At 41.1% G+C, this 23945-nt stretch overlaps 1 protein-coding gene and 1 pseudogene across 2 annotated transcripts in view; one reads left to right on the top strand and one right to left on the bottom strand.

Annotated features, from left to right (window-relative positions):
• Positions 1–23945, top strand: part of kif7 (kinesin family member 7) — a 47453-nt gene that overhangs the window by 21254 nt on the left and 2254 nt on the right. Inside the window, exons 9-18 of one of the 2 annotated variants that reach the window (XR_011955913.1) lie at positions 2132–2323; positions 3951–4153; positions 6378–6575; positions 7611–7736; positions 10395–10571; positions 11252–11467; positions 16790–16996; positions 17324–17522; positions 18360–18524; positions 19760–20310. Coding sequence is in view for 1 of the 2 variants with exons in the window: in XM_072565154.1 (XP_072421255.1) it covers positions 2132–2323; positions 3951–4153; positions 6378–6575; positions 7611–7736; positions 10395–10571; positions 11252–11467; positions 16790–16996; positions 17324–17522; positions 18360–18524; positions 19760–20166 (2090 nt within the window). In the remaining variant the exon portion in view is untranslated. Of the gene's footprint in view, positions 1–2131; positions 2324–3950; positions 4154–6377; positions 6576–7610; positions 7737–10394; positions 10572–11251; positions 11468–16789; positions 16997–17323; positions 17523–18359; positions 18525–19759; positions 22721–23945 lie in introns of those variants that run through there. The other variant, XM_072565154.1, reaches the window with a different exon arrangement.
• Positions 21435–23945, bottom strand: part of LOC140468992 (UDP-glucuronosyltransferase 2A2 pseudogene) — a 67647-nt pseudogene continuing 65136 nt past the window's right edge.

Genomic DNA, 23945 nt, shown 5'->3' on the forward strand with positions numbered 1-23945 from the left:
TGCAGTTTTTGAGTTCAGAGTTCTACATGAATGTATGTGATTTTTGAGCAAAGTGCAATGTAACTCTGCAAGTACAAATTCACCACACAAAATATATGTGTGTATGTGGGTCTTTGTCTGTCTGTGTGTGTGTCTGTCTGGGGTGGGGGTTGTGAGTGTGAGAAAGTGTGTGTGTGTGCATATGTAGTGAGTACAGAGTGTCTTAAGTCTGTGAGGGAGTGCATGTGTGGGAGTGTGTGTGTCTATAAGGGTGTGTGTGTGTGGGTGTCTGGGTGCGCGTCTTTGTGTACCTGTGTGAGAGTGTGTGTGTGTGTGGGGATATCTGTGTGTGTGTGTGTGTGTGTGTGTGTGTGTGTGTAGTGTAATGGTGATCACCTGTAATGTGACATGAACCCAAGGTCCCGGTTGAGGCCCTCCCTATGGGTACCGAACTTAGCGCTCTCACATACACACGGACACAGGTACACACAGACGCGCACACAGACACCCACACACACCCTTATTGACACACACACTCCCACACATGCACCCCCTCACAGACTTAAGACACTCTGCACTCACTACACACGCACGCGCGCACACACACACTTTCTCACACTCGCAACCCCCACCCCAGAGAGACACACACACAGACAGACAAAGACCCACATGCACACATATATTTTGTGTGGCGTATTTGTACTTGCAGAGTTACATTGTACTTTGCTCAAAAACCACATACATTCATGGAGAACTCTGAGCTCAAAAACTGCATGAATTTATGTAAAACTCTGTTATCTCACTTTTTAGATAGGAATCAATCTAACCATCAGGTCATAGACAGAGAACATAGGGGGCTAACACCTTCAACATATTGTCTAACTATTACCATTGTTAACAGCTAACCTGAGAATGCAACATTTAAAAAAAACAGTTTTGTGATTTACACATGAAAGAAGTGAAACTATCACTGTATTCTAACAGATGAAAGGCTTAACAGACAATCAATTCTTCAATATATAATTTCAGTTACATCACACTGCAAATTTTTGCTATAAATTCTATGTTACGATCGAGCCCTCCACAATCACCTGATGAAGGAGCATCGCTCCGAAAACTAGTGTGCTTCCAATTAAACCTGTTGGACTATAACCTTGTGTTGTGTGATTTTTAACTTTATTCAGATATGTTCTGTGTTTCTTCTTGTTGAAGCACTTATTTCACACTTGACTTCTCTGACTGTTAACACTCCTTTGCTTATTATTTGTACAGACTCTGGCTCTCTTCTGCTTATCATTAAATGCCCCAGTCACCATGGAGAGGTTTCTCTAATTTGTCTCCGTTATCTCATACTTGCCGTTACATGGTAACTCTACAGTGCAGTGATGCCTGGAATTCTGCATTGAAACTAGCAGAGCATGTCACTTTCTGGGGAAATGCAGAACATCCATGATGTCTGCATGCACCTTTTATGAAAGTTATGTTCCTCCTTTAGTTTATTTTTTCCCATTTATCTACTAGGTCATTTTGTAATCTGCATCTACACATGATCTCAAACACTGATGCTGAATTTAAGCTGGTTGTTACAAAGAGTGTTGAGTGTAACCTATATCAACAATCACTTTAACCTTGCCTTCTCTATTGAGATTCTCCATAGAATTAGTTGCCTCTGTACAATGTTAGCTGGGGAAGCAAGTGATAGACTACAGAATTGGACCCATGTTCGAGTGAACCATTGTCCATATTAACCTGTTTCTAACTGTCAAAACTGCAATCTGTTTCCGTGTTGTATATCTCTATGACTATAAGTAATGGGACCATAAGTAATGGGCTTCTCTGGCAATCCCACTGTGGTGCAACTGTCAGGTCCCACGAGCCTGATTCTATACGTCACAACGGTAGCTAAATCAGGAATGCCCCAGCACAATCTGGGGCAGTCCTCCCAAAAAAATGAAACATAATTTAAGAATCTTTCTTGAGGCACAAATTCCAACAGGAGCAAATAGATTCTACTTAGAATTATAAAGTTTATAAATTTACCTCTTATATGTCGGTCCTTAACATATGGCTGCTGTTAGCTGTTTTGCTTCCCTTTTTTTTTGATAGACTGAGATTAAAGAACCTGACGGCTGACCACATTCATGTTCTTCAGCTCCCCACAGGAGGTGTGACCAGGATGGGGCCCACTCACTGCCATTCTCTGAATTCAAGGAAGTTTCCCCTGTGTACCATCCCAAGATGAACAACTCTGAGTGGAGACTCGTCCAAGCACAGCACAAGATGCGGGAACTGGCCATCAATATCCGCATGAAGGAAGAATTGATCAAAGAACTCATCAAAACAGGTAGAAAGGGTTAATTTTGAAAAAAAAATTAAATGCTAGCTCATTGACTGTTTCTAACTGTCAAAACTGCTGGTGTGAGGTAATTCAAAACGAAAAGAGAAAATGCTGGAGAAACTCAGCAATTTTGGCAGTGTCTGTTGGGAGAGAAACAGTTAATGTTTCAAAACCAATGAATGAATGATTTATTTTCGCATAAACGGTGAAAAGTGTTCCCTTCGCTTCTCGGCGCCACTTTGAGAATAAGAATAAAAGGAAAGTACTTAAGTAACATTCGTCTTCATGAGCCAGGGTCCCAAACACAGTTCCAGGACTTCGGCAAGGTCCACGTTCAAAGCCAAGAGCCAGAAGTCCCAGCTTTGGGCACCAATACTGCAGCAATCAACGTCTCACCACTGTCGAAAGTGTCCCTGCCCTGGGCCTACTGCGTCCAGGAGTTCCCGCTCAACTATTGCTTAGCTGACTCTCCACAGCCATTCCAGGGGTCCACGCATGCACTGAAGTTCAGAACGGAACTGAGCGTTGTGAACAAGCATCATACCAGACTCGAAATGTGAATTCTGCTTCCTCTGCACAGATGCTGCCAAACCTGCTGAATTTCTCCAGTAATTCTTCTTTTAATTTCAGGTTGCGATAGGGTTAGGGTTAGGCTGACATTGGCAAAATAGTGTTTTCATTTCGTGAGGTATTTCATTGGCATCAAAATTCAATTCATGTTTTTGAAAGTTGAAATAGCATTACATGGAAGAGACAGTTAAGTGCAGAAGTGTTATGACACATTCGACTCTATAATAAACAAGCATATCTATATCTGTAATATATTTAAATATATGTGTTTGAACCTTCTATTTGCACCAAATAATGTACTTTTGCAGTTTTTCAGTCACATTTTTTTGTGTTGAATTTTTTCCAGTGTGAACACCTGTGTTCACATTTTAACAGAAACATTGTGCAGTCACAAAAGCAAGTTTACAATCTGACAGTGAATTAACATAATCATGTAAAAACACTTTTGAATTTTCATGTTGCCATTTTTATGTGTAAACTGCAAATTCTATTTGATTATTTCACAATAACAGATTGCATTTGTTAGGTGAAATTGCCTTTTGCAGCTTTAATGCCGCCATTTCAATTAAAGAGAGCCTCAAATCACCTTTTGCAATTGGACCAAGTTAAAATCTCTATAGTGTGAAAACAGGTCATTTGACCCATCATATCCACACCAACTCTCCAAAGAGCATTCCACTCAAACCCACCCCATCCCTTAAACTTGTATTTCCCATGGCTAATCCACCTAGCCTACACATCCCTGGTCACTATGGACAATTTAGCATGGCCAGTGCACCTAGCTTTTGGACTGTGGGAGGAAACTGGACCACCCAGAGGAAACCCACGCAGACACAGGGAGGATGTGCAAACTCCATACTTACGGTCGCCTGAGGCTAGAATTGAACTCAGGTCTCTGGTGCTGTGAGGCTGTAGTGCTAACCACTGAACGTCCATGCCACTTATGTTCCTTGAGTGAGTGAGAAAATAAAACTGTGACAGGATATGCAGGTTCTGACCTTTTGTTTTCTGTTAGTCACTCCATACCTCTTTAGGCTAAACTAGCTTATGTTTGAATGGCTAGGGAGAGATGCCCAAGCGATGAATAAACAGTACTTCCAGAAGATTCAAGGGTTGGAGCAGGAGGCGGAGCAGGCAAGGGCGGAGCTGACAGAGGCTCAGAAACAGCTCCAGGACTTTGAGGAGAAAGAACCCAGGGACCCCGTGGAAAGGGCCAAACTTCAGGAGTATCACAAAAAAATTGTTGCAGCACAAAGTAAAGTGCAGGTATGTGAGGTGAATACCTTCTGATGAGATGGCTAAACTAAACCGTGAAAGAGTAAAGATCTGGAAGTACCAATTCTGATGGACCACAGTGAAAAATATGCTGTGTTATTGGGCCACTATTTAAAACAAAAGGGCACAACATGTGCCAGGTTCAAAATATTTATTTCAGGGTACCAATCTGGTATATATCTTTGTAAACTGTTGCTTTGTGGTACAAGACTTCAGTGTTGCTGAGAAGAGGGGGTATGTTGGTGAAGTTTTCAGTCCAGCACTCGTTAGGACAAATGCAAGAATGTTACATTTCAAACAGTTACAATGTATTCCAAACAAAAGTGATACTGATGGATTGATAAGCAATCGTCATAGACAAAGCATAAAGGACTTTAAGCTCCCCAGGCTCCCAGATAATTCATAAAAGTACAAGTTTTGAAAGTATTCCTTTTGTTTGCTGAGAACTTGTCCCTTTATATGAATATATGTCACTTCTGGCAAATAGAAGTAAGGCATACGATTAGGTCAACCGATTACCTTAAATTGGTAGTTAGTGTAGCAAGACCTTGGCCAATCAGAATCCACTTGTCAGTTGGCACTACTCTTTTCTCATGTACTGTAACTTTCAACTTTAGAGATTCGTTTAGATTCCCTACAGTGTAGAAACAGGCCCTTCGGCCCAACAAGTCCACACCGACCCTCCGAAGAGTAACCCACTCAGAACCATTCTCCTCTGACTAATGCACCTAACACGAGGGGCAATTTAGCATGGCCAATTCACCTCACCTGCACATCTTTGGACTGTGGGAGGAAACTGGAGCACCTGGAGGAAACCCACGCAGACACGGGGAGAATGTGCAAACTCCACACAGGCGGGAATCGAACCTGGGACCCTGGTGCTGTGAAGCAGCAGTGCTAACCACTGAGACACTGTGCCACCCCCTGATTATCTGAAATTTGGTGTTCATGCACTTGTCCTATGAGTGTAAACCAAAAACCTTTGGCACCATGTCTCTTTTCAGCAGTATATCTTTGAATAGCAATCTAGTACGTGGGTTGCCTCTTAGTTATTTTTTTGTGCCCCATCTAATTCTATACTCCTGAAAAACCCAGGTTGTCACTTTTAATATTCAATTATAGTTGTAAAATTCCCATGTTTGACTCATTTAAATGTGCTGCCGCAAGTTTATTTGACAGACAGATATGTTGGATTATTGAGTATGGAATTCCGAGGTTGAGTGGAAAGTACATACGCAGCAGTTGTATAATGGGAACACATTACACTCGTACAAGGTGGGGCACAAAGGTGGTTTGTACCTGTAGAAAAATGACACCAAAAGAGGGAAAAAGAGATACAGCTGCTTTTGCAGAATGAGAATCTGTGTGCAATTTGATTTTGCACTGACAATTGCGAGCAAAATATTATTGTACAGCTATTTTTTCAATCAAAGAATTTATGTTAAACTTACGTAGAATCTTGATAGGACTACTCGTGTAACACTGAACAGTTCTGGTCTCTTTATTATGGGAAGGATGGAGGGGCACAGAAGGTGAAAGATTCAGTTTGCTAACATGATATGAAAATAATTATCAAAAGTTGAACAGGTTGAGGCTCATTTATAGAGTCATAGACATGTACAGCATTGAAATAGACCCCTGAGTGCAACCCGTCCATGCCGACCAGGTATCCCAACCCAATCTAGTCCCACCTGCCAGCACCCGGCCCCTATTCCTCCAAACCCCTCCTATTCATATACCCATTCAAGACTAAAAGTTGATAAAGGTAATTAAGACTGAAACGTTTTGATGGGATAAATGTGGAAAAGATTTTATACTTGTAAGATCAGAACTAAAAAACAAAAGCATATGATAGTCATAAATATATTCAGTATGGGACTCTAGAGAAAATTCTATAGTCGGAGAGTGACTACAGTGTGGAACATGCTACAATAAAGATAGTTGAGTTAAATAGCTTTGATGTGTTTAAGGGGGAGCTAGATGAGGGTGAAAGGGATAGGAGGATGATATTGATGGATTAAATGAAAAGGATGGAAGGGAGCTTACATGAAGCTTTAATACTGGCACAGTCCCATTGATTGAATGACCTGTTTCTGTCCTGTGAATATTGTGTAATGGATTCTCCCATCAGTACCTGCTAGAAACGGCTGTGTTTTTATATATCGTAAATCTAGATTTCAGCTGCTGCTAATCTTGACATGCATTTCATTTCCAGGTACTCAGGCAAAAGAAGCGGGATACAGAGCAATTGGTTTCACTGTCATCGCAGAGTGAGCGGCGAATCCATGAAATGGAGAGAAATGTACAGCTGATGAAACAGCAACAAGCACTGTTGCAGAAAAAGCTGAAAGAGGAAATGGATCAGAAAAGACGACTTGAGACAGAAATGCAGAAAGGAAAACATCGAGTGAAGGTACGATTTGCTACAAGTTGCGATTGCACAGGCTGAAGTATGTTTTACATTTTAGAATTTAGCCTTTTTCTTCATTGAAACATTAAACCCAATGAACAGTGAAACCAACTCAAAGAGGCAACTATTAAAAAATAACCTTCCTGGCAATTGTAATTAACTTCCATTGTAAGAGATACAAACTGCACCTTGAAGTCTCAGTTATTTGCATCAACCTTGAATACATCAAGTCAGTTTACAATTTAATGATCTACTAAATTGCTTGTCCAAAATAAATATTTGGACATGGTGCGTATTTTTTTTAGGTCTTTTCTGTTCAGTTTGATATTTCTAGTACTGAGTTACAATATCAGGATTAAGACAGGCGAGTAAACACAAGGTGCAGCACATAATAAAAGACTTCTTTGAGCAGAGTGTTTTTTATCCAGCGTCCCTAGAGGCAGAGAAACTGCACTATCTCTGCAATTGGATGCCTACACTTTACATCTGCTTAAAGGAGAGAGGAGTTTCCCTGCCGCTATGAATGCTGGATAAAGAGCACCCCATTGAACAAAAGCTGAGGACTGCGTGTGACAACTACATTTCATGGCACCTGAATATTTGGTGGTGATGAATTACTAATAACTCCCTACCTTCCTGCCAGCATTGCATACGCAAGAAATTGGGCATCCTAGTCAAAGGCCTGCAGAGCATTGATGCTAATTTGGGTAGGATTTTCCTCACACTCCAGAAGTGCACAGCAACTATTTTGTCAACAGTGTTTGCCAGTCCAGTAGATTTCAGGATCGCAACATTCCTTAATAGAAACAGGGTGACAATGAATTGCAAAACTCAACTAACAGCCAGGAACCTGAAAACACGTTCTCGCTGGTTGAACTTCAGAGTTAGGCTCAATGTCAGATGAGATGAAATGTGTAATCCTGAGATATTTGGCTCATCCAGTTTACTGTATATGTAATGACTAGAGATAGGATATGTAGTAAATTGTGGATGCCCCCAAGTGTAATGATGAGCTCATTTTCCCCCTTCTGTACGCAGGAGCTTGAAATAAAGCATAAGCAGCAGCAACAAATTCTCAAGATTAAAACTGAAGAGATAGCAGCTTTCCAAAGAAAGAGGAGAAGTGGCAGCAATGGGTCTGTAATCAGTCTCGAAGAGCAGCAGGTAATGCGATAATGTGTCTGGAGCAACTCGGTGGTTAGCATCTGAATATTGACTGGAGCAGTTCAATTTCATCAACAAAATCTATTTTCAAATGATTAGATTATTTGTTTCTTAGTTCTGTCCAATATGGGCCAAATACCTCCTATGCCAATTTATGAACTTCCATGAATGTATATTTTACTGCTAATTAAAGGGTTTTTTAAATATTTGACAATTACTTTCCTCTCACCTGTTTTTTTTTGACATAGAGTCACAGAGATATATAGTACAGAAAGAGACCCTTCAGTCAAACTTGTCCATGCTGACCAGATATCCTGAATTAATCTAGTCCCATTCCAGTATTTGGTCCATCTCCCTCTAAACACTTCCTATTCATATACCCATCCAGGTGCCTTTTAAATGTTGCAATTGTACCAGCCTCCACCACTTCCTCTGGCAGCTCATTTCATACATGCACCACCCCCTGCATGAAAACGTTGCCCCACAGGTCCCTTGTAAATCTTTCCCCTCTCACTGTAAACTTATGCCCTCTAGTTTTGGACACCCTTACCCTCTGGCAAAGACCTTGACTATTCACCCTATCTATGCCCCTTATGATTTTATAAACCTCTATAAGGTCACCCCTCAGCCTCTCACGGTCAAAGGAAAACTGCTTCTGCCTATTCAGACTGTCCCTATAGCTCAAATTCTCCAACCCTGGTAACACCCTTGTAAATTTTTTCTGAACCCTTTCAAGTTTCACAACATCATTCCTATAGTTGATTGACCAGGCAGTGAACTTGCACAGCTGACTGCCTATGGTATGTAGTTACAAGCATCTCTGGACATCAAGAAAAATAAACAAACAGTGAAATTCACAGCTGAGCTCAGAGAAACCTCAGTATGGGGAGCTCCTCACAGCAGGGGAACAGCTAAGTGTTGTTTTTAAAAGCCTAACCATACTATTTTTTTGTACATCTACAATAGTGAGTAGGGTGGATTTTTATTTTGTTTGTATGTTTTACTGAGATCTGACATATTTTGACTGTGGTTCTATGACTATTACTAATTTTGCACACAAGCAACTAAGAAAGTTACCAGTGAACGGACTGAAAAATTACATTCAACAGCTGGTCAAGATGTTACCTATTTGTTATGCTCAGTAGAACTTAACAAAATTCAGGGCAATGCACTTCCTTCCGTTGGTTTGAGTCACAAGTTCCAGGATAGTCGCAGATTCTCTTTCCTTTCTCTGCAGAGCAATGTGTACTCCAATTGACACCTCTATGTAAAGGCTAGGGTTTTGATTTCTGATGTTTGTTGGAAAATGCATGTGTGCAGACATTGGGTGAGGACTAAGTCGGAAACAATAGGGCGGCACGGTGGCACAGTAACTAGCACAGCTGCCTCACAGCACCAGGGACCTGGGTTCGATTCCTGCCTTGGGCAATTGTCTGTGTGGAGTTTGCACATTCTCCCTGTGTCTGCGTGGGTTTCCTCCCACAATCCAAAGATGTGCAGGTTAAGTGAATAGGCTATGCTAAATTGCCCATATTGTTAGGTACATTAGTCCGGAGTAAATGTAGGGGAATGGGTCTGGGTGGGTTACTCTTTAGAAGGTCAGTTTGGATTTGTTAGCCCAAAGGGCCTGTTTCCACACTGTAGGGAATCTAATCTAATCTAAAAAAATTGTACTTTTTTTACATTTTATGATTAGACGTTACAAATGACAATTGGATAAGCCAATGAAGGACGGCTTGAGCCCCATTAAGAGCAAGTACAGTGGAATGATTTATGTACCTATAAGCACATCACAGCCTTGAAGATTGGATGGGAATTGACACCAGCTTTGAATCTTGTGGTGTATCCATGATTGAGGGACATTCCCTCTTTTGTATAACACTAGTGGACACACATACCTTGATGGGAATGTCTCGAGCATCTGCTTTAAGTGAGTGAGGAACATGGACAGGGCATTTGCTTTGTAGCTGCCAAAGATCGAGAGGTGGTGGGGGTAACGGCCACGCTACTTTGTTCTAATAGGACTTTTTTGCTAGTGTTCTACTTTCCCTGTCATGCCAGTCACAAAGGTGGCAGAATTTCATCCACAGCAATAAGAGCTAAGTGCTGGACCACCAGGTGGGCTCCACAGCTGTTAGGAGAGATTGATGTGCCTTCTCCCAACTATCCAGCAGAACCAGGCCATAGTGAGGAAACTCCCTGCCTGTGTAACAACAACACCATCTTGCATTTATATAGTATCTGGTGTAACAAAATGTCCCATGACACTTAATGAGAACATAATTGATAAAGCATTTTGACACCAGCTTACAAAACGCAACGTAACGGTAGATCATCAAAAGCTTGGCAACTGTGGTGAAATAACAGGAACACCTTCAAATTAAATGTAAAGCTAAGGATATTCTAGCCTCCTATTGCAGCCCCTTGTAACTTGGCAGGCTGTGGGAAGAGTCATGTTTGTGATAGACAGTGGTCCCTGCCAAGCATGCGGCTGCTCACATCAGAGGCTGGAAGTGCATTGTGCTTGACTACTGATGAATGTGAGAGTGCGTGAAAACACTCACAGACTTTCATGACCCATGATTATTTTAGGAGGGAAAAGCTCCTTTCTGAGCCCTTTGCTGTGACACGTATATTGATGATCAACTTTTCTTGTAGAAAATTGAAGAGCAGAAGAGGTGGTTAGACACTGAGATTGAGAAGGTTCTTGAACAACGGAAGGCTCTGGATGACCTGGAAGAGGAGCTGAACAAACGCGAGATCATTGTAGAAAAGAAGGAGGCCTTGCTGCAGGAGAAGAATGGGCTGGAGAGCAAGAGACTGCGGTCCAGTCAGGTGAGAAATTCCTTCTACAGAATGAGTGATTGAGAGGTAGCAACTCCAACATTGCATCAGATTAGAGCCTAAGTGAGCATTTTTCAGTAGGATGAAGGAACACTGGAGTCAAGACCACCTTATGAAAGGAAAACAATGGGGATCCTATTTGCTTAAGAGTTAAATTTGAAAGCCAATCAGATTAGAGAGTAATGGACTACATTTCAAACGCAGAGAGGACTTGTTCAAGTTGTTTTTCTACAATTTTTCTCCCATCCTCTCCTAAAGCAACTGACTGAATATATCGTTCTACTATTGTCAGCAGCACTTTCTGACCTCATACATACAGTACTGTATATGTAAGCATAGAGAATGAATTTCAATGGGACATTAAACTGTGAGCCTGCTGAACCTTGTGCTCAGCATTCACTTAACAGCAGAGTTGGGTGCAAACTGATCAGTAGTGGGAATATACTGTCTGACTCGCCATTTTTCAACCCATTATGACACTATAATCATCATCCATATGAGATCAGCTTTCCAAACACAGACCAGAGACCAAACCTGGAACATTGTGGTCTGTCCGACATTACCTTTCACTATTAACATGAGAAGATTATAGAAAAAGTATTCTGACTTTCTTTCAATTTATTTCAAGACCTTGGAGTGTTGGTCAGTTTTCTTTTCTATTATTTCTTTAGGCGCTGAGTAATGACATTGTGAGAGTGTCGAGCCGCATTGAATCTCTGGAGAAGGAGCTGTCTGAGAAGAATGGGCAGTTGCGTAATGGCAGTGCCTGTGACCAACAGGAAATCCGGGAAGAGATTTCCAACCTACGGCATGAGAAGGATCAGATGATGAAACAACGCACTGAACTCGATGAGAAACTACGGATGGGAAACCTGCTGTCTGCAGAGGTAGGGCTTGTTGGGAGAGAAACCAGTTGATCCAGCGGCATATTGTAAAATCATACAGAATCAGTCGTATATTAGAATAATGTTTCACCTCATTAACTAGCTGCAAGCTAGTTGAATACACAACACCCTTACTATTCATGAGTTAGCTAATGCAGGATCATTTCTAGTTTATTTATCATGCAGTGGGATTGATATTCCAGTGTTACAGAAGAAAATCAGTGAATTATATGTTCATGTGCAATATCTTTGTAGTAGTAATCATTTACTATCAATAAAAGATTTGTTACTTGCACTGCTTACCCTACTCACTTAGTTCATAACTTCAATTCTAAAGCAGTACATTCTCTGTCTCTCTATGAACAACATCGTGAGAGATCTCTTTAAAAGCTGATATTTAATTATTGTTTTACAACAAGTCCAAAAATTCCAGCGGGTGAGGTGGACTGATGACAGAATAAGATCACTGCAGAGGTGATCTCCTGTCATTAAATGTCTGATTGGTTACCATGGTGCCAGTGGACCTTTTAACTGGTGCTCTCTGAGGGGGATATTTATATTGGATTCTACAGGTGACTTCTGCCATTTGGAGCCACTCCTGTGTGGCCACACTGAATATGTAAAGAGCAATAACATGTTGGGTGATGCCTTTGCCATTTGAGCCATTGAGGACTGGTGTTTGTTTTCTGGAGACGTTTAGGCGATAGCATATTAGTATTTAAACACTTACCTGTTCTGCTGAGTGTGTAGATTAGTTCCATAAGATTCAAATTTCATAAACATTTCAGCCAGTGTTTAAAACTGCTGTACATTGCAGATACAAGCCTCTTTATTGTTAATAATTATTTTTAAAAGTATAAATATTCAAATAATTGTCCACTTCCCTTTGGAAAGAACACGACATATGAATCTGTTTCCACTAACCTTTTAGGCAGTGTAGTCCACATTGCAGCGCCTCGCTGTGTAAAGGTTTGTGTTTTAGCAGGTGTGTGTCTCATTACTCAGCAGGTACACTGCGCCGCAGAGCTAAAGAGTTGAAAGGACCACAGGTTCCAATCCTGTGTGTATTCAGCAAATGGCAGTTATTATAGAGTCGTACAGCACGGAAGCAGACCCTTCAGTCCAACTTGTCCATGCCGAGCAAGTTTCCCAAACTAAGCAAATCCCACTTGCATGCATTTAGCCCATATCCCTCTAAACATTTTGTATTCATGCACCTTTCAAAATGTATTTTAAATGTTGTAACTGTACCTCCATCTATCACTTCCTCTGGTATTCCATTCCACATGCAAACCACCCTCTGTCTGGAAAAAAGTTGCCCCCTTTTTGAATCTTTCTCCTCTCAGCTGAAAATTTGCCCTGTAGTTTTGATTTCCCCTACCCTGGGGAAAAGACCTTTGCTTTCACTTTATCTATGCTCCTCATGATTTGGCTTTGTTTCCTTTCTTCCTTTGTCCAATCAGCCAGGGTTTTGAGCTGTCATCAATATCTGCTCATGGGAAGCAATTGTGCATGAATGTTGAATGAAAGAAGAACCAGACTCTGTCATAATGCTGGTCTCCCTGCCCCACCCCATCCCACCCCACCAGCTGTCAGAAAGCCAAACTCTCTAGACTCATGTATATAATGGGGTAATGGAAGGGAGTTGGTGTTCATAGTATCATAACCTGGAATCATCAACAGCTTCAGAGAGAAGCAAGTTGAGGAGAAGGGTAAGTAAGTTATTCTCGTTTTTGAGGTGCTAATATGGGGCAGGCATCCAAGTGAGTTTTAACCAGTTTTCTATCTAACCATCTTCTGTTAATAAATGAAAATACAGAGAATCATAGAATGATAGAGCACAGCAGGAAGTCCATTATGCATCTACAGGCTCTTTAGTAAGTCTAACTACCTAGCTGCACTCTCCTGTTCTTTCTCTAAATTCCTGTCATTGTTTACCTACATATGTCATCCAGTTAAATGATACTATGAAATCTGTTTCCCTCATTCTTTCAGGCAGTGTGATCCAGATCACCACAGCTTTCTGTGTTTAAAGAAAAAAGCCTGATTGTTTTTGATTCTTGTGTCAATATATTTAAATCCAACCCATCTGCCACTAGAAGCAGTCGGTTCTCATTTGCCTTATCATGATTTATAACTTCCTTTTAAATCTTTCTTTAACCTCTCTATTCTAAAGAGAACAGAGCCAGCTTCCCCTAGACAGAGTGAGTGTTGGGAAGATGTTTCCATAGGTAGGAAAGACTAGGACCTGAGGGCACAGCCTTAGAGTAAAGGGAAGACCTTTGAGAATGGAGATAAGATGAAACTTCTTCAGCCAGAGAGTGGCGAACCTATGGAATTCACTGCCACAGAGGCTGTGGGGGCCAGGTTATTGAGTGGATTTAAGATCGAGATAGATTCCTGATTATCAAGAGGATCAAGGGTTATGAGGAGAAAGCAGGAGAATGAGATTGAGAAACTTATCAGACTTGTTTGAATGGCAGACCAGACTTGATGGGCTGAATGGCCTAATTTCTGCTCCTATGTCTTATGGTCTCTTCATTCCCACTATCTTTCTGAAAAATTACCTCTTCAATCTGCCCATCTTTCCAGTTAGAAACATAGCAACATAGAAAATGTGACACCAGGTTTTGGTCCAACAGGTTTGGTTGAAATCACAAGCTTTCAGCGTGTTGCTCCTTCATCAGGTGAAATGAAGAGAAGCACACAGGCACAGAATTTATCGACAGAGAGATCAAAAGATCATGCAAGTGGCATGAGTGGAGTATCTACAGGCTGAGTAACAAGTCTATTCAGGTGATCAAAAGCATCAGACAGAGTCAGTAAAGTGTCAACAGATGAATAACACCAACAATTGCCAATTTCCAGACACCATCTTATAACTCATCCATTTCATACTGACAACAAGAACTATGAGTTTGCTGGGACAACACACCAATACTAGGACAGGCTAAGCAAAGGACACCAAGGGAATTCCTGGAAGCATGGTAATCTTCCTTGGGCTCCATCAACAAGCACATTGGCCGGACCCAATATACAAACTGCTGCAATGGACAACTGGAAATAGTTCAGGCAGCGCCACATCAATTCAAAGTGGAACAGGAGGCAACACAGCACTGATGATGTCACCTAGAAACATCTGCCAACATACCTACCAGCTTGACGAACAGACCAACAATGAATCCAACGAGCTCCCAAGCTGCAGATCTTCACAAAATGTTTAAACAACGTCTTCACCTTCAACAGCCAGCTCCTCATCCAGACACACGGAACAGACATGGGGACCAAATTTGCACCCCAATATGCCAATATTTTCATGCACAAGTTTGAGCAAGACTTCTTCGCTGCACAGGATCTCCAACCAACTCCATACACTAGATACATAACAACATTTTCTTCCTTTGGACTCATGGCAAGGAATCACTAAAACAACTGCACAACGATATCAACAAGTTTCATCCCACCATCAGACTTACAATGGACTACTCTTCAGAATCAGTTTCATTCTTGGACACATGCATCTCCATCAAGGTTTTATGCCTTGGGTTTATCTTACGCTACATGTAACCCCACCAAACTGTTCAGTATCTGTAAAATCCTTACTGTCCTGTTTTGCCACCATCACCTTGATAACTTGTTATGATCTCTCTATCTTAATTAGTTTGTACAATTTGGGATTACTCGATTCATTGGTTATACCCTCAGCATACAACTCTATCACATTATTCCAGCCATTTCGTTTGTCTCCAGCACCATCTTATTTGTTTTTTGTAATTATCTTTCTGTCTCAGTTAATCAGATCGTAGGTCATCCCTTCACTTGTTATTCAGCTATTGACACTTTACTCACACTGTCGGACACTTTGATCACCTGACTTATTAGTCAGCCTGTCAACATTCCACTCACATCAATTGTACGATCTTTTGATCTCTCTACCTATAAATTCTGTGCCTGTGTGCTTCGCTTCTCTTCTCTTCACCTGACAAAGGAGCAGCGATCCAAAATCTTATGATTTCAAATAAACCTATTGGTCTATAATCTAGTGTCATGCGACATCTGAACTTATAGGAACAGGAATTGGCTATTCAAATCTGGGAGCCTGTTCCACCATTCAATATGATCATAGCTAATCATTCCTACTCAGTACCCTGTTTCTGCTTTCGCCTATACCCTTTAATCCCTTTGACCTGAAGAACTATGTCTGTCTCCTTCTTGAAAACAATCAATGTTTTGGCCTCAACTGCTTTCTGTGGCAGCGAATTCCACAGGCTCACCGCTCTGAGTAAAATGGCCTACCCATGTATCCTTAGATTATGCCTCTTGATCTGGACTTTCCAGTCATCGGGAACATCCTTCCTGTGTTTACTCTGCCTAGTCCTGTTAGAATTTGTTAGGTTTCTATGAGATTCTCCCTCATTCATCTAAACTCCAGTGAATATAGTCCTAACTGGTACAGCCTTTCTTTCAAGAAAACCCAGGTCTTGTTGCACCTCCTGTTTTCCCAATCTATTACCATTCAGATGATGATCCACCTTCCTCTCTTTGCTACTAAAGTAGACACATTTGTCCACATTATACTTCATCTGCAATTGGACACGGTAGTTCAGCTGAGGTCTAACCTCACTTGTTTAGAGGTATTCAGTTTTACTCGCAAACAATAAAGTCAGGCAGTATCTTTCCAAGTTCTGATGAAGGGTTAATTACATAAAACATTAGTTCTGTTTCTCCCTCTCCCAGCTACTGCCTGGCCTGCTGAAGGTTTTCTTGCATTTTTGTGTTTTTCCAGATTTCCAGCAGCCACAGTATTGTGATTCACAGAATTGTTTTGGGGCAGTATGGTGGCTCAGTGATTAACACTGCTGCCTCACAGCACCAGGGACCCAGGTTCAATTGCAGTCTCAGGCGACGTCTGTGTGGAGTTTGCACATTCTTCCCGTGGCTGCGTTGGTTTTCTCCAGGTGCTCCGGTTTCCTCCCACAGTCCAAAGATGTGCAGGTCAGGTGGTTTGGCCATGCTACATTGCCCATAGTATTCGGTGCATTAGTCAGAGGGAAATGGGTCTGGGTGGGTTACTCTTCGGAGGGTCGGTGTGGACCTGTTGGGCCGAAGGGCCTGTTTCTACACTGTAGGGATTCTAATCATTCTAATCAAAAAGCAGACCGTTTGGTCCGTTGTGTCGAAGTTGGCTGTCTGAATGAGGAACGCACCTGGTCACCATAGCCCTGCACATTCATTCTTTTCAGATAATAATTCAATTTCCTCTGGACTCCCTGTATTAAACCATTGCCTTTCCTTTTTTAATGATTGTCTATTGTTCCTCTCTAGGAAGAGAGGATCCTTTTCCAGCTGGATGAAGCTATTGAAGCGCTGGATGCTGCAATTGAGTACAAAAACGAGACAATCACACGTCGGCAGAGGGTGCTGCGAGCATCTGCCAGCCTGCTGTCCCAGTGTGAAATGAACCTGATGGCAAAGCTGAGCTATCTCTCAGCATCTGAAACTAGAGCACTGCTCTGCAAATATTTTGACAAGGTAAGGGCTGTTTCTCCTTTTACTGTGCACAGCATACCTTGTCTAATTACCAGCAGAGCCTTCTTGAGACAATTACCATCAGGTGGGGAGTAAGGAGGACGTATGGGGAAGGAGACCATGCTGTCAACATTGACAAAACCACTTGTGGCATTGATGGGCCCAGCTTGGAGCTTGGACATTCTGCTCCAAGTCCCGATTGTTCATAATGTTGTTTGTGCTGTACAGCCATGTTGCATTTTTTAAGCTACGTTGGTCAGGTAAAGTAAGCAGCAGTGGGGCAATGCTACATGCAGCACGTTCTGATTCAGTGTGAATGTGTTCCTGCAGGTGGTAACACTCCGAGAAGAGGAGCGCAAGATGCAACTGGCTTTCATGGAGTTGGAGATGCGTGCTGAGGAGCAACAAAAGCTCGTTTACTGGCTGGAGGCAGCAGTCGAGCGCCAACGCCTTGAGACAGATCGTCGCCTCACTGTCCAGCAGAAGGAACATGAACAAAAGCTGCAGCTCCTGCTTCAGCACTGCAGAGGTTCGGACTGACTGTATTCATGGAGCATTTGTAGATTTGTATATCATTGTAATCTCATAGTGTTTTACAGTACAGAAAGAGGCCCTTTGCTCCACTGGGCACCAACCACCCGATGTACATTAATCTCACTTTCCAATATTTGGTTGGTATTCTTGTATGCTTTCACACTTCAAGTGATCATTTAAGCATTTCTTAAAGAGTTATACGTTGTACCAAGATGTTCTTATTCCAAGTGGATACTGTTATTGATGTATATTGTTTAATATTATATACACTCTTTCAGTTTTGACAATCATCTTTTCCATCTCCAAATCTTTTGTGGTCACAGCATATGGGCTTGACTCAGATCCATTAGAACTTGGATTGAGTCCATGCAACTCATTTGAGCTGGATGGTTTTCCATTTGAAAGAAGTACCTACACTACAGCTCAAGGGCACACAGAGCAGGATCCTGAATTTTACTGCCGTTCAGCTTTCTGTCAGGTAGCGGTAAAAATGCTTCAATGAATCCCAGTGTCCCATGTTAAAAAAACTGGAAAAATCAACCTATGTTCCATCTGAATTCTTCTTGATCTCTGTGTAGAAAGTGCAGAATTATTTGTGAATTTCCAAGTTGATTATCATTATAGACTCAGTAACCTGAATTCACACGAGACCAGCCAGGCAATATCACTGGTTGCTAAGCATCCATAAAGTCACGATATCATGACCTGCCAGAACCTGGGAAAAGAGACAGGGAATCGATTACAAAGAAGATTTGTGTTCAAGCTTCTGTCAACTGGTGGAACAATCCCAGAGCCCTTTGCAGAATCTCATTTTGTTTTGGTTTTTTCACAGGACAAATGGATGAAGGAATTGCTGGGAGTCAGAGGCAGTATGAGGGCTGGATTCAAATGCTGGAGAAGGAGCTTGTCTGGTACAAACGAGCCAACCATGAATTGAACACAAAATTGCGAGAACTGTCTAGTTATCTCGTGAATCAGCCAGCAGAGCAAAACAAATGTAAGGATCAGAATGTGGCAGTGCTACTGACACTTCAATCACATTGTAGCTCCTTCACACTCATTTCTCAATCATAGGAATTATCTCATTTTAACCAGAGAGAAACCACTGTGTAATGCTAAAGAATGTGAACAATGGTTCCTCTTCCTTTATTATAACTTGTACTTAATTCCTTCTTACTTTCCTCAGTTCTTAAATTAATTACAGCTTCTCTTTAAAAACTGCCCTGTCTATAATTGAATTTTATGGAAGGTACAATAATGTGCACTGACTGGAGCCACCTTTTATTTTTCTATTGATCACAGTGTCTGAATAAGTGAGGGGAATTTTGCTATTTCTGTTTCACATAAATAAGACCAATGATTAATTATACTTAAAATGTCAATTTGTTCACCTGTTAAATTTGAAGAACTTACATTCATACAACACCTTTCTTATTTTCAGGAAGTTCCATTGGCTTTAGAGCCAATAAAGTGCTTTTGAAAAGTAGTTATTGTTATTTCTGTAGGCAAAACCATCAACCAAATTGACACAAAATAGGAGTTAAGGCTTGGGCATGATCAGCCATGGTCTTATAGAGTTGCATGGTAGGCTTGAGAGGCAAATGTCTGACTCCTGCTCCTGTATTTTTCACACAGCAATGTGAAAAATACCATTTGCTTAATGTTGACAATTTTGGTTAAATGATAACTGGGCAGGATATCAGAAAAACTCCCAGTTTTCCCAATATATTTGTGAGGCAGTATGGGTCTCAAATTAACATTTTTTCTGAAGGGTTGCCTGTGTAACCATACTACACTGCCACATTAGTGCACTGAGTGACAGGTTATCTTACGAATTCAAGTTCTACAGTGACACTTGATCCACCGAACTACTGATGGTGATTTGGGAACTGACAGATTGGATTTGAGCAAGGCACCACTTGTGGGGGCAGTGAGGTTAGGTTTACACTTGCAGGCCTTCTGATGTTACTAGTCATCGTGCCATGAGGAGACACAAAATGGATGTCTGATTTCTCTCTGGAAGTAAGATAAATCAATTCAAGTGAGAAGTGCTCACTGCTCCTGCTTATGCATTTCAGAAAATCAGACTATCTGATGATTGTCTGAGCACACATAATAGATCAGAAGAGAAAGATGCTGTTTAAAATTAAATTGCACTGTGCTTTTGTTTTTGCTCACTTGGCAGGAAGCATGTGAAATAATGCTGCTTCTGTTCTGTTTCATATCTTGGAGATGTTGGGAAAACTCCAGTCACTGTTGACCGAATTCCTGCGCGACCTGGAAGAGAAGAAAATGGAAATAATATTCTGCCAGAGCAAATGTCTGTGCTGTCAGCTACTCTGGAGCACATTCCCAAACCGAAAGAGGACCTCCGGGATCTGGTCCATGCACCTCTGCCACCCACTTGGAGAAGGTCATCCCTACCTACAGAAGATCAGCCTGGACTTGATGAACTGAGACTACGGGATTCAGTGGAACATTCGTGCCATCGGGTGGTGCAGCCTGCAGAGGGTGCCATGCACTGGAGTATTACACCTGTGCAGAAGTCTCAAAAAACGTTCAGACAAGCAAGTCTCAGTTCTAACATTTCTCACCTCAATTCTGGGATAATTGACGTCCGAAAAAATCCAGTGGGATAGCTGACAGTGAAATACCACGTGGTGTTAAAGTAGACATCAGCACAGATTCTCATTGAAGAAAACCCACTTTGAAGAAAAACATTTTTATTTGAATATTTTCAACGAAATGGTTCATATTGAACAGGAAAACATTTCAGAATCTTGGTGAGTGATGGAAAAATAAACTTGTTTCAGTTTACTTTTTGATCACATAGAATCCCAAAAATAATAGAGATGAAAGATTATCACAGTAAGGGTGAAGCCAGAGGGTAGAATCACAGCAGAATGAGTGATTCAAAATAGCAACACTGGGTGACCAATTCCACTGTCTAGAGATGTACTGATCACACTACTGAAGGAGCGTCAGAGTCTGTGGTTTAGATTTGATTGCTGTTCTTAGAGGAAAGGCATTTGGACGACCTTTAAAAAATGTGTACCTTTACCTTTATATGTGTCTTTTATTTGTTCTTCTAAGAATTGTGCACAACCTATATTTGAGTAGTTGTTTGGACTTGTGTTAATATGCGTGAAGTTGAGAAAAGATGAAAGTTTGTAATACTTTTGTTCATTTTGCCTGCTTTACACTCACTGGTTCTATTATATCCTTCAATAATGGTGCTCCTTCATGTAAGCAGCATGATTAATTTTTAATGACATTTGAAAATCAGATTTCTAATCAAAGTGCAGCATTTCACTGAATATCAACAAAAGCAAGAACTACTGTTGACAGACAAACCTGCATTCTTATGCACTACTAATAGACTTGTGTAAGCCTCAGGATACCTATAAAGGGCAGTCACGATATGGAGATGCCGGTGTTGGGCTGGGGTGGACAAAGTTAAAAATCACACAACACCAGGTTATAGTCCAACAGGTTTATTCGGAAGCACTAGCTTTCGGAGCACTGTGCCTTCATCAAGTGGTTGTGGAGTACAAGATCATACGACACAGAATTTATAGCGAAAGATTACGGTGTGATAACACTGAAATGATATATTGACAAAAACTGGGTTGTTTGTTAAGTCTTTCATCTTTTAGAATGACCGTGTTAGTTTCAGCTTTTTCATATATAAATCCCAGAACTTTTTTAAAGCTACATTCTCAAGTTAACTTTAACAATAGGTGTCATCTCAGCTCAGATACTACTTTGAAAGTGTACGGTTAAAGTGTGTCTCCCAGTGTTCAGACTGATTCTATTTCGAAAGTGGGAATTACAGAACCTTACATGAAATTTTCTATTCAATTGGAACAACTCAATTCCTCCTGGTCCCAGTCTGAAACGATGAATCTTACTGAGTTTTTTCCTTTTTCTTCCAAGTGACATTATAAAGTTTCTTCAATAGTTGGACTGTCAGCATTATAACTATGAGGAACAGTGATAACAGGAAAATCATCACATCTATACAATAGTAAACGTACCATGGGAGTCGGTAAGATTCTGAGCGCAAATGTGCTGCCCCTTTGTGTCGGGCAACGTATTCAACCCAGAAAATAGCTCTCTCCATTGGAGACTCTGGTTGGTCTCTGTGGAGAGCAGAGAGTTTCTGCATGTTCTCCCGATAAGATGTGTTATATATAACCTCATTAAGTGCCTGCAGTAGATCTGTTGACCGCATGGTTGCGGCGCTAATGACCTTTGCTGCACCTCGGACTTCAAGTCTGAGTAAATTATCAAACTGGTCATAAAACAGAGGTATACCAACTATTGGCACCCCATGATAGATGGCTTCATAAACTCCATTGGTGCCACCATGAGCAACGAAGGCTCGTGTCTTTGGGTGCCCCAATAGATCATTCTGAGGGATCCACTTTGCCAGTAGTGTATTATTTCCAATGTTGGGAGGAATCTTTCCATCATGTCTCCAGATAACCTTCTGAGGTACTTGAGCAAGACCCTCTGCTATTTGCATTGTAATATGCATTGGCAAAGAGCTGACAATGGTCCCCATTGACATGACAATAATCCCATGTTCCCCTGAGGACTGGACAAACTCCTCAAACTCTGCCTCTAGAGGTTTGGATGGTTTACACTGGAATCCTCCAACATGAACAATATTTGGCATGGTGGGTCTCGGGAAATCAAATATAAAATCTACTCTCATCAGCCACACATCTGCACTGAGAAGAACAGTCTCAACGTCTGTGTCTGGGCCCAGATAGCGATGGCAAAAATCATTGTACATTGGATATGTTAGAAAATTTGCAATTGCTCGTTGAACAAGATTTAGGATGACATTTTGTGTTCTTTGGAGAAAAGTCATTTTGTCTGTCAATTGAGAGCCCGGAATTGGAACATAGGAAGCTGGTGATGGGGCAGAGATGAAATGAGCTTCTCCACTGGTGATCCATCGAACATTATATACCAAGGGGAGTTTTAAATAAAGCGCAAGCATTGGGCCTGTAAGAAATACAGGATCAGTAAGTACTAAGTCAAAGTGCTCATTTTCAAGTTGATTTAACAAACCTTTGTTTTCAAAAATTGCAGTGTTTAAGTCCATCCCCCAACGGTGACAGGCAAGCATAAAAGACAATGTTGCATATTGGAACTTAATAAAGCCCCATGGCGTCCAACCATCCTGTAAGGCTTCAAGTGTCTTTTGTATCAGAACATCCAAAATATCTTCACTATTATCTTTCCCAATGATTCCTTCTACTTCAGTTATAATAGATTGATATAGATCCGGCCTCTCTTTGATGTACAATGTTGCTGAGAAATAAAGCACAGTGAAGTTGTGCCCACGGAGTTTCAGTTCTTCCATTAAAATTCTCATATTGACCCAGTGACTTCCGTCAAGCGGGACAACCAATATATTCGCTCCCTGGGTAATTGGGCAGGAAAGGGTGAAGCAGATAGTAAGAATGCATGCAAACTGGAATCTGTTCTTCCACGCAAGACAGTCCATGTTAACTGCAAGTGACATCCAGATCCTGTTGAAGAATTGAAAAAAATATATTATTAAAGTATATAAATCTCTCCAATCTGGGATCTTTCAGAACAATTCATGTTTGTATTTCTGGAATACAGAATGATATTGGAATTCTTAACCACAAGTTTGGAACCATAAAATACTGTCAATATGCATATTTACCTGAAACATGAGACACTAGTGAAACATTATATAGCAGTGGTAAAAATTGTTTTCCATATCCAAATACTGTATCTTCCATGTTTCTGCTGAATGCTAATACAACGCTGGCTGGTTGCTTGGGTCACTGAAAATTTCCAGACAGCATGTATTCCAAGTTTTAGGTTTCTGACTGGAGAGATTAGGTTTAAAAAGAATATCAGAAGAAAGATCAGAAGAAGGCCACAGGATCTTGTAACCTTGCTTAGTCCTTCAGTAAGACAATCATTGGACTGTATCAACTCCACGTTTCACTTGTCGCTTGGTTTTGTAAGTGCCCCCAAGTCAAACAATACCAGTCTCGAATGTACTTCACAGCTGAATGCCAGCAGTTCACTAGCATACAGAATTCCAAAGATGCCTCTGTGAAGAACTTGGCTTATGGAATTCAGTATTTCACAAAGTCTACTTAAAAGATTGAAACTCTACCACAGATTGAGAGCTCCCTCACCGAGGGTTTTGCCAGCAACTAGTAACTTTGATCAAGAGCGATTAATTTTGTATTTCTGAAATGTCATTAGATGTCAAGCCCCATGACATTTACAAGACAACATTTAAACAAATCATTTTGTCCTATATTATAGCTATGGACATGTGATTAAAGCCAAGAAATGTATGTATGTGTTTGGATGTCTGAACTCGCAAAGGTTTGCCACAGGAAAGTATTAACTTTAG

The sequence above is a fragment of the Chiloscyllium punctatum genome, chromosome 48 (assembly GCF_047496795.1).
Source record: "Chiloscyllium punctatum isolate Juve2018m chromosome 48, sChiPun1.3, whole genome shotgun sequence".
NCBI classification, from domain to species: Eukaryota; Metazoa; Chordata; class Chondrichthyes; order Orectolobiformes; family Hemiscylliidae; genus Chiloscyllium; species Chiloscyllium punctatum.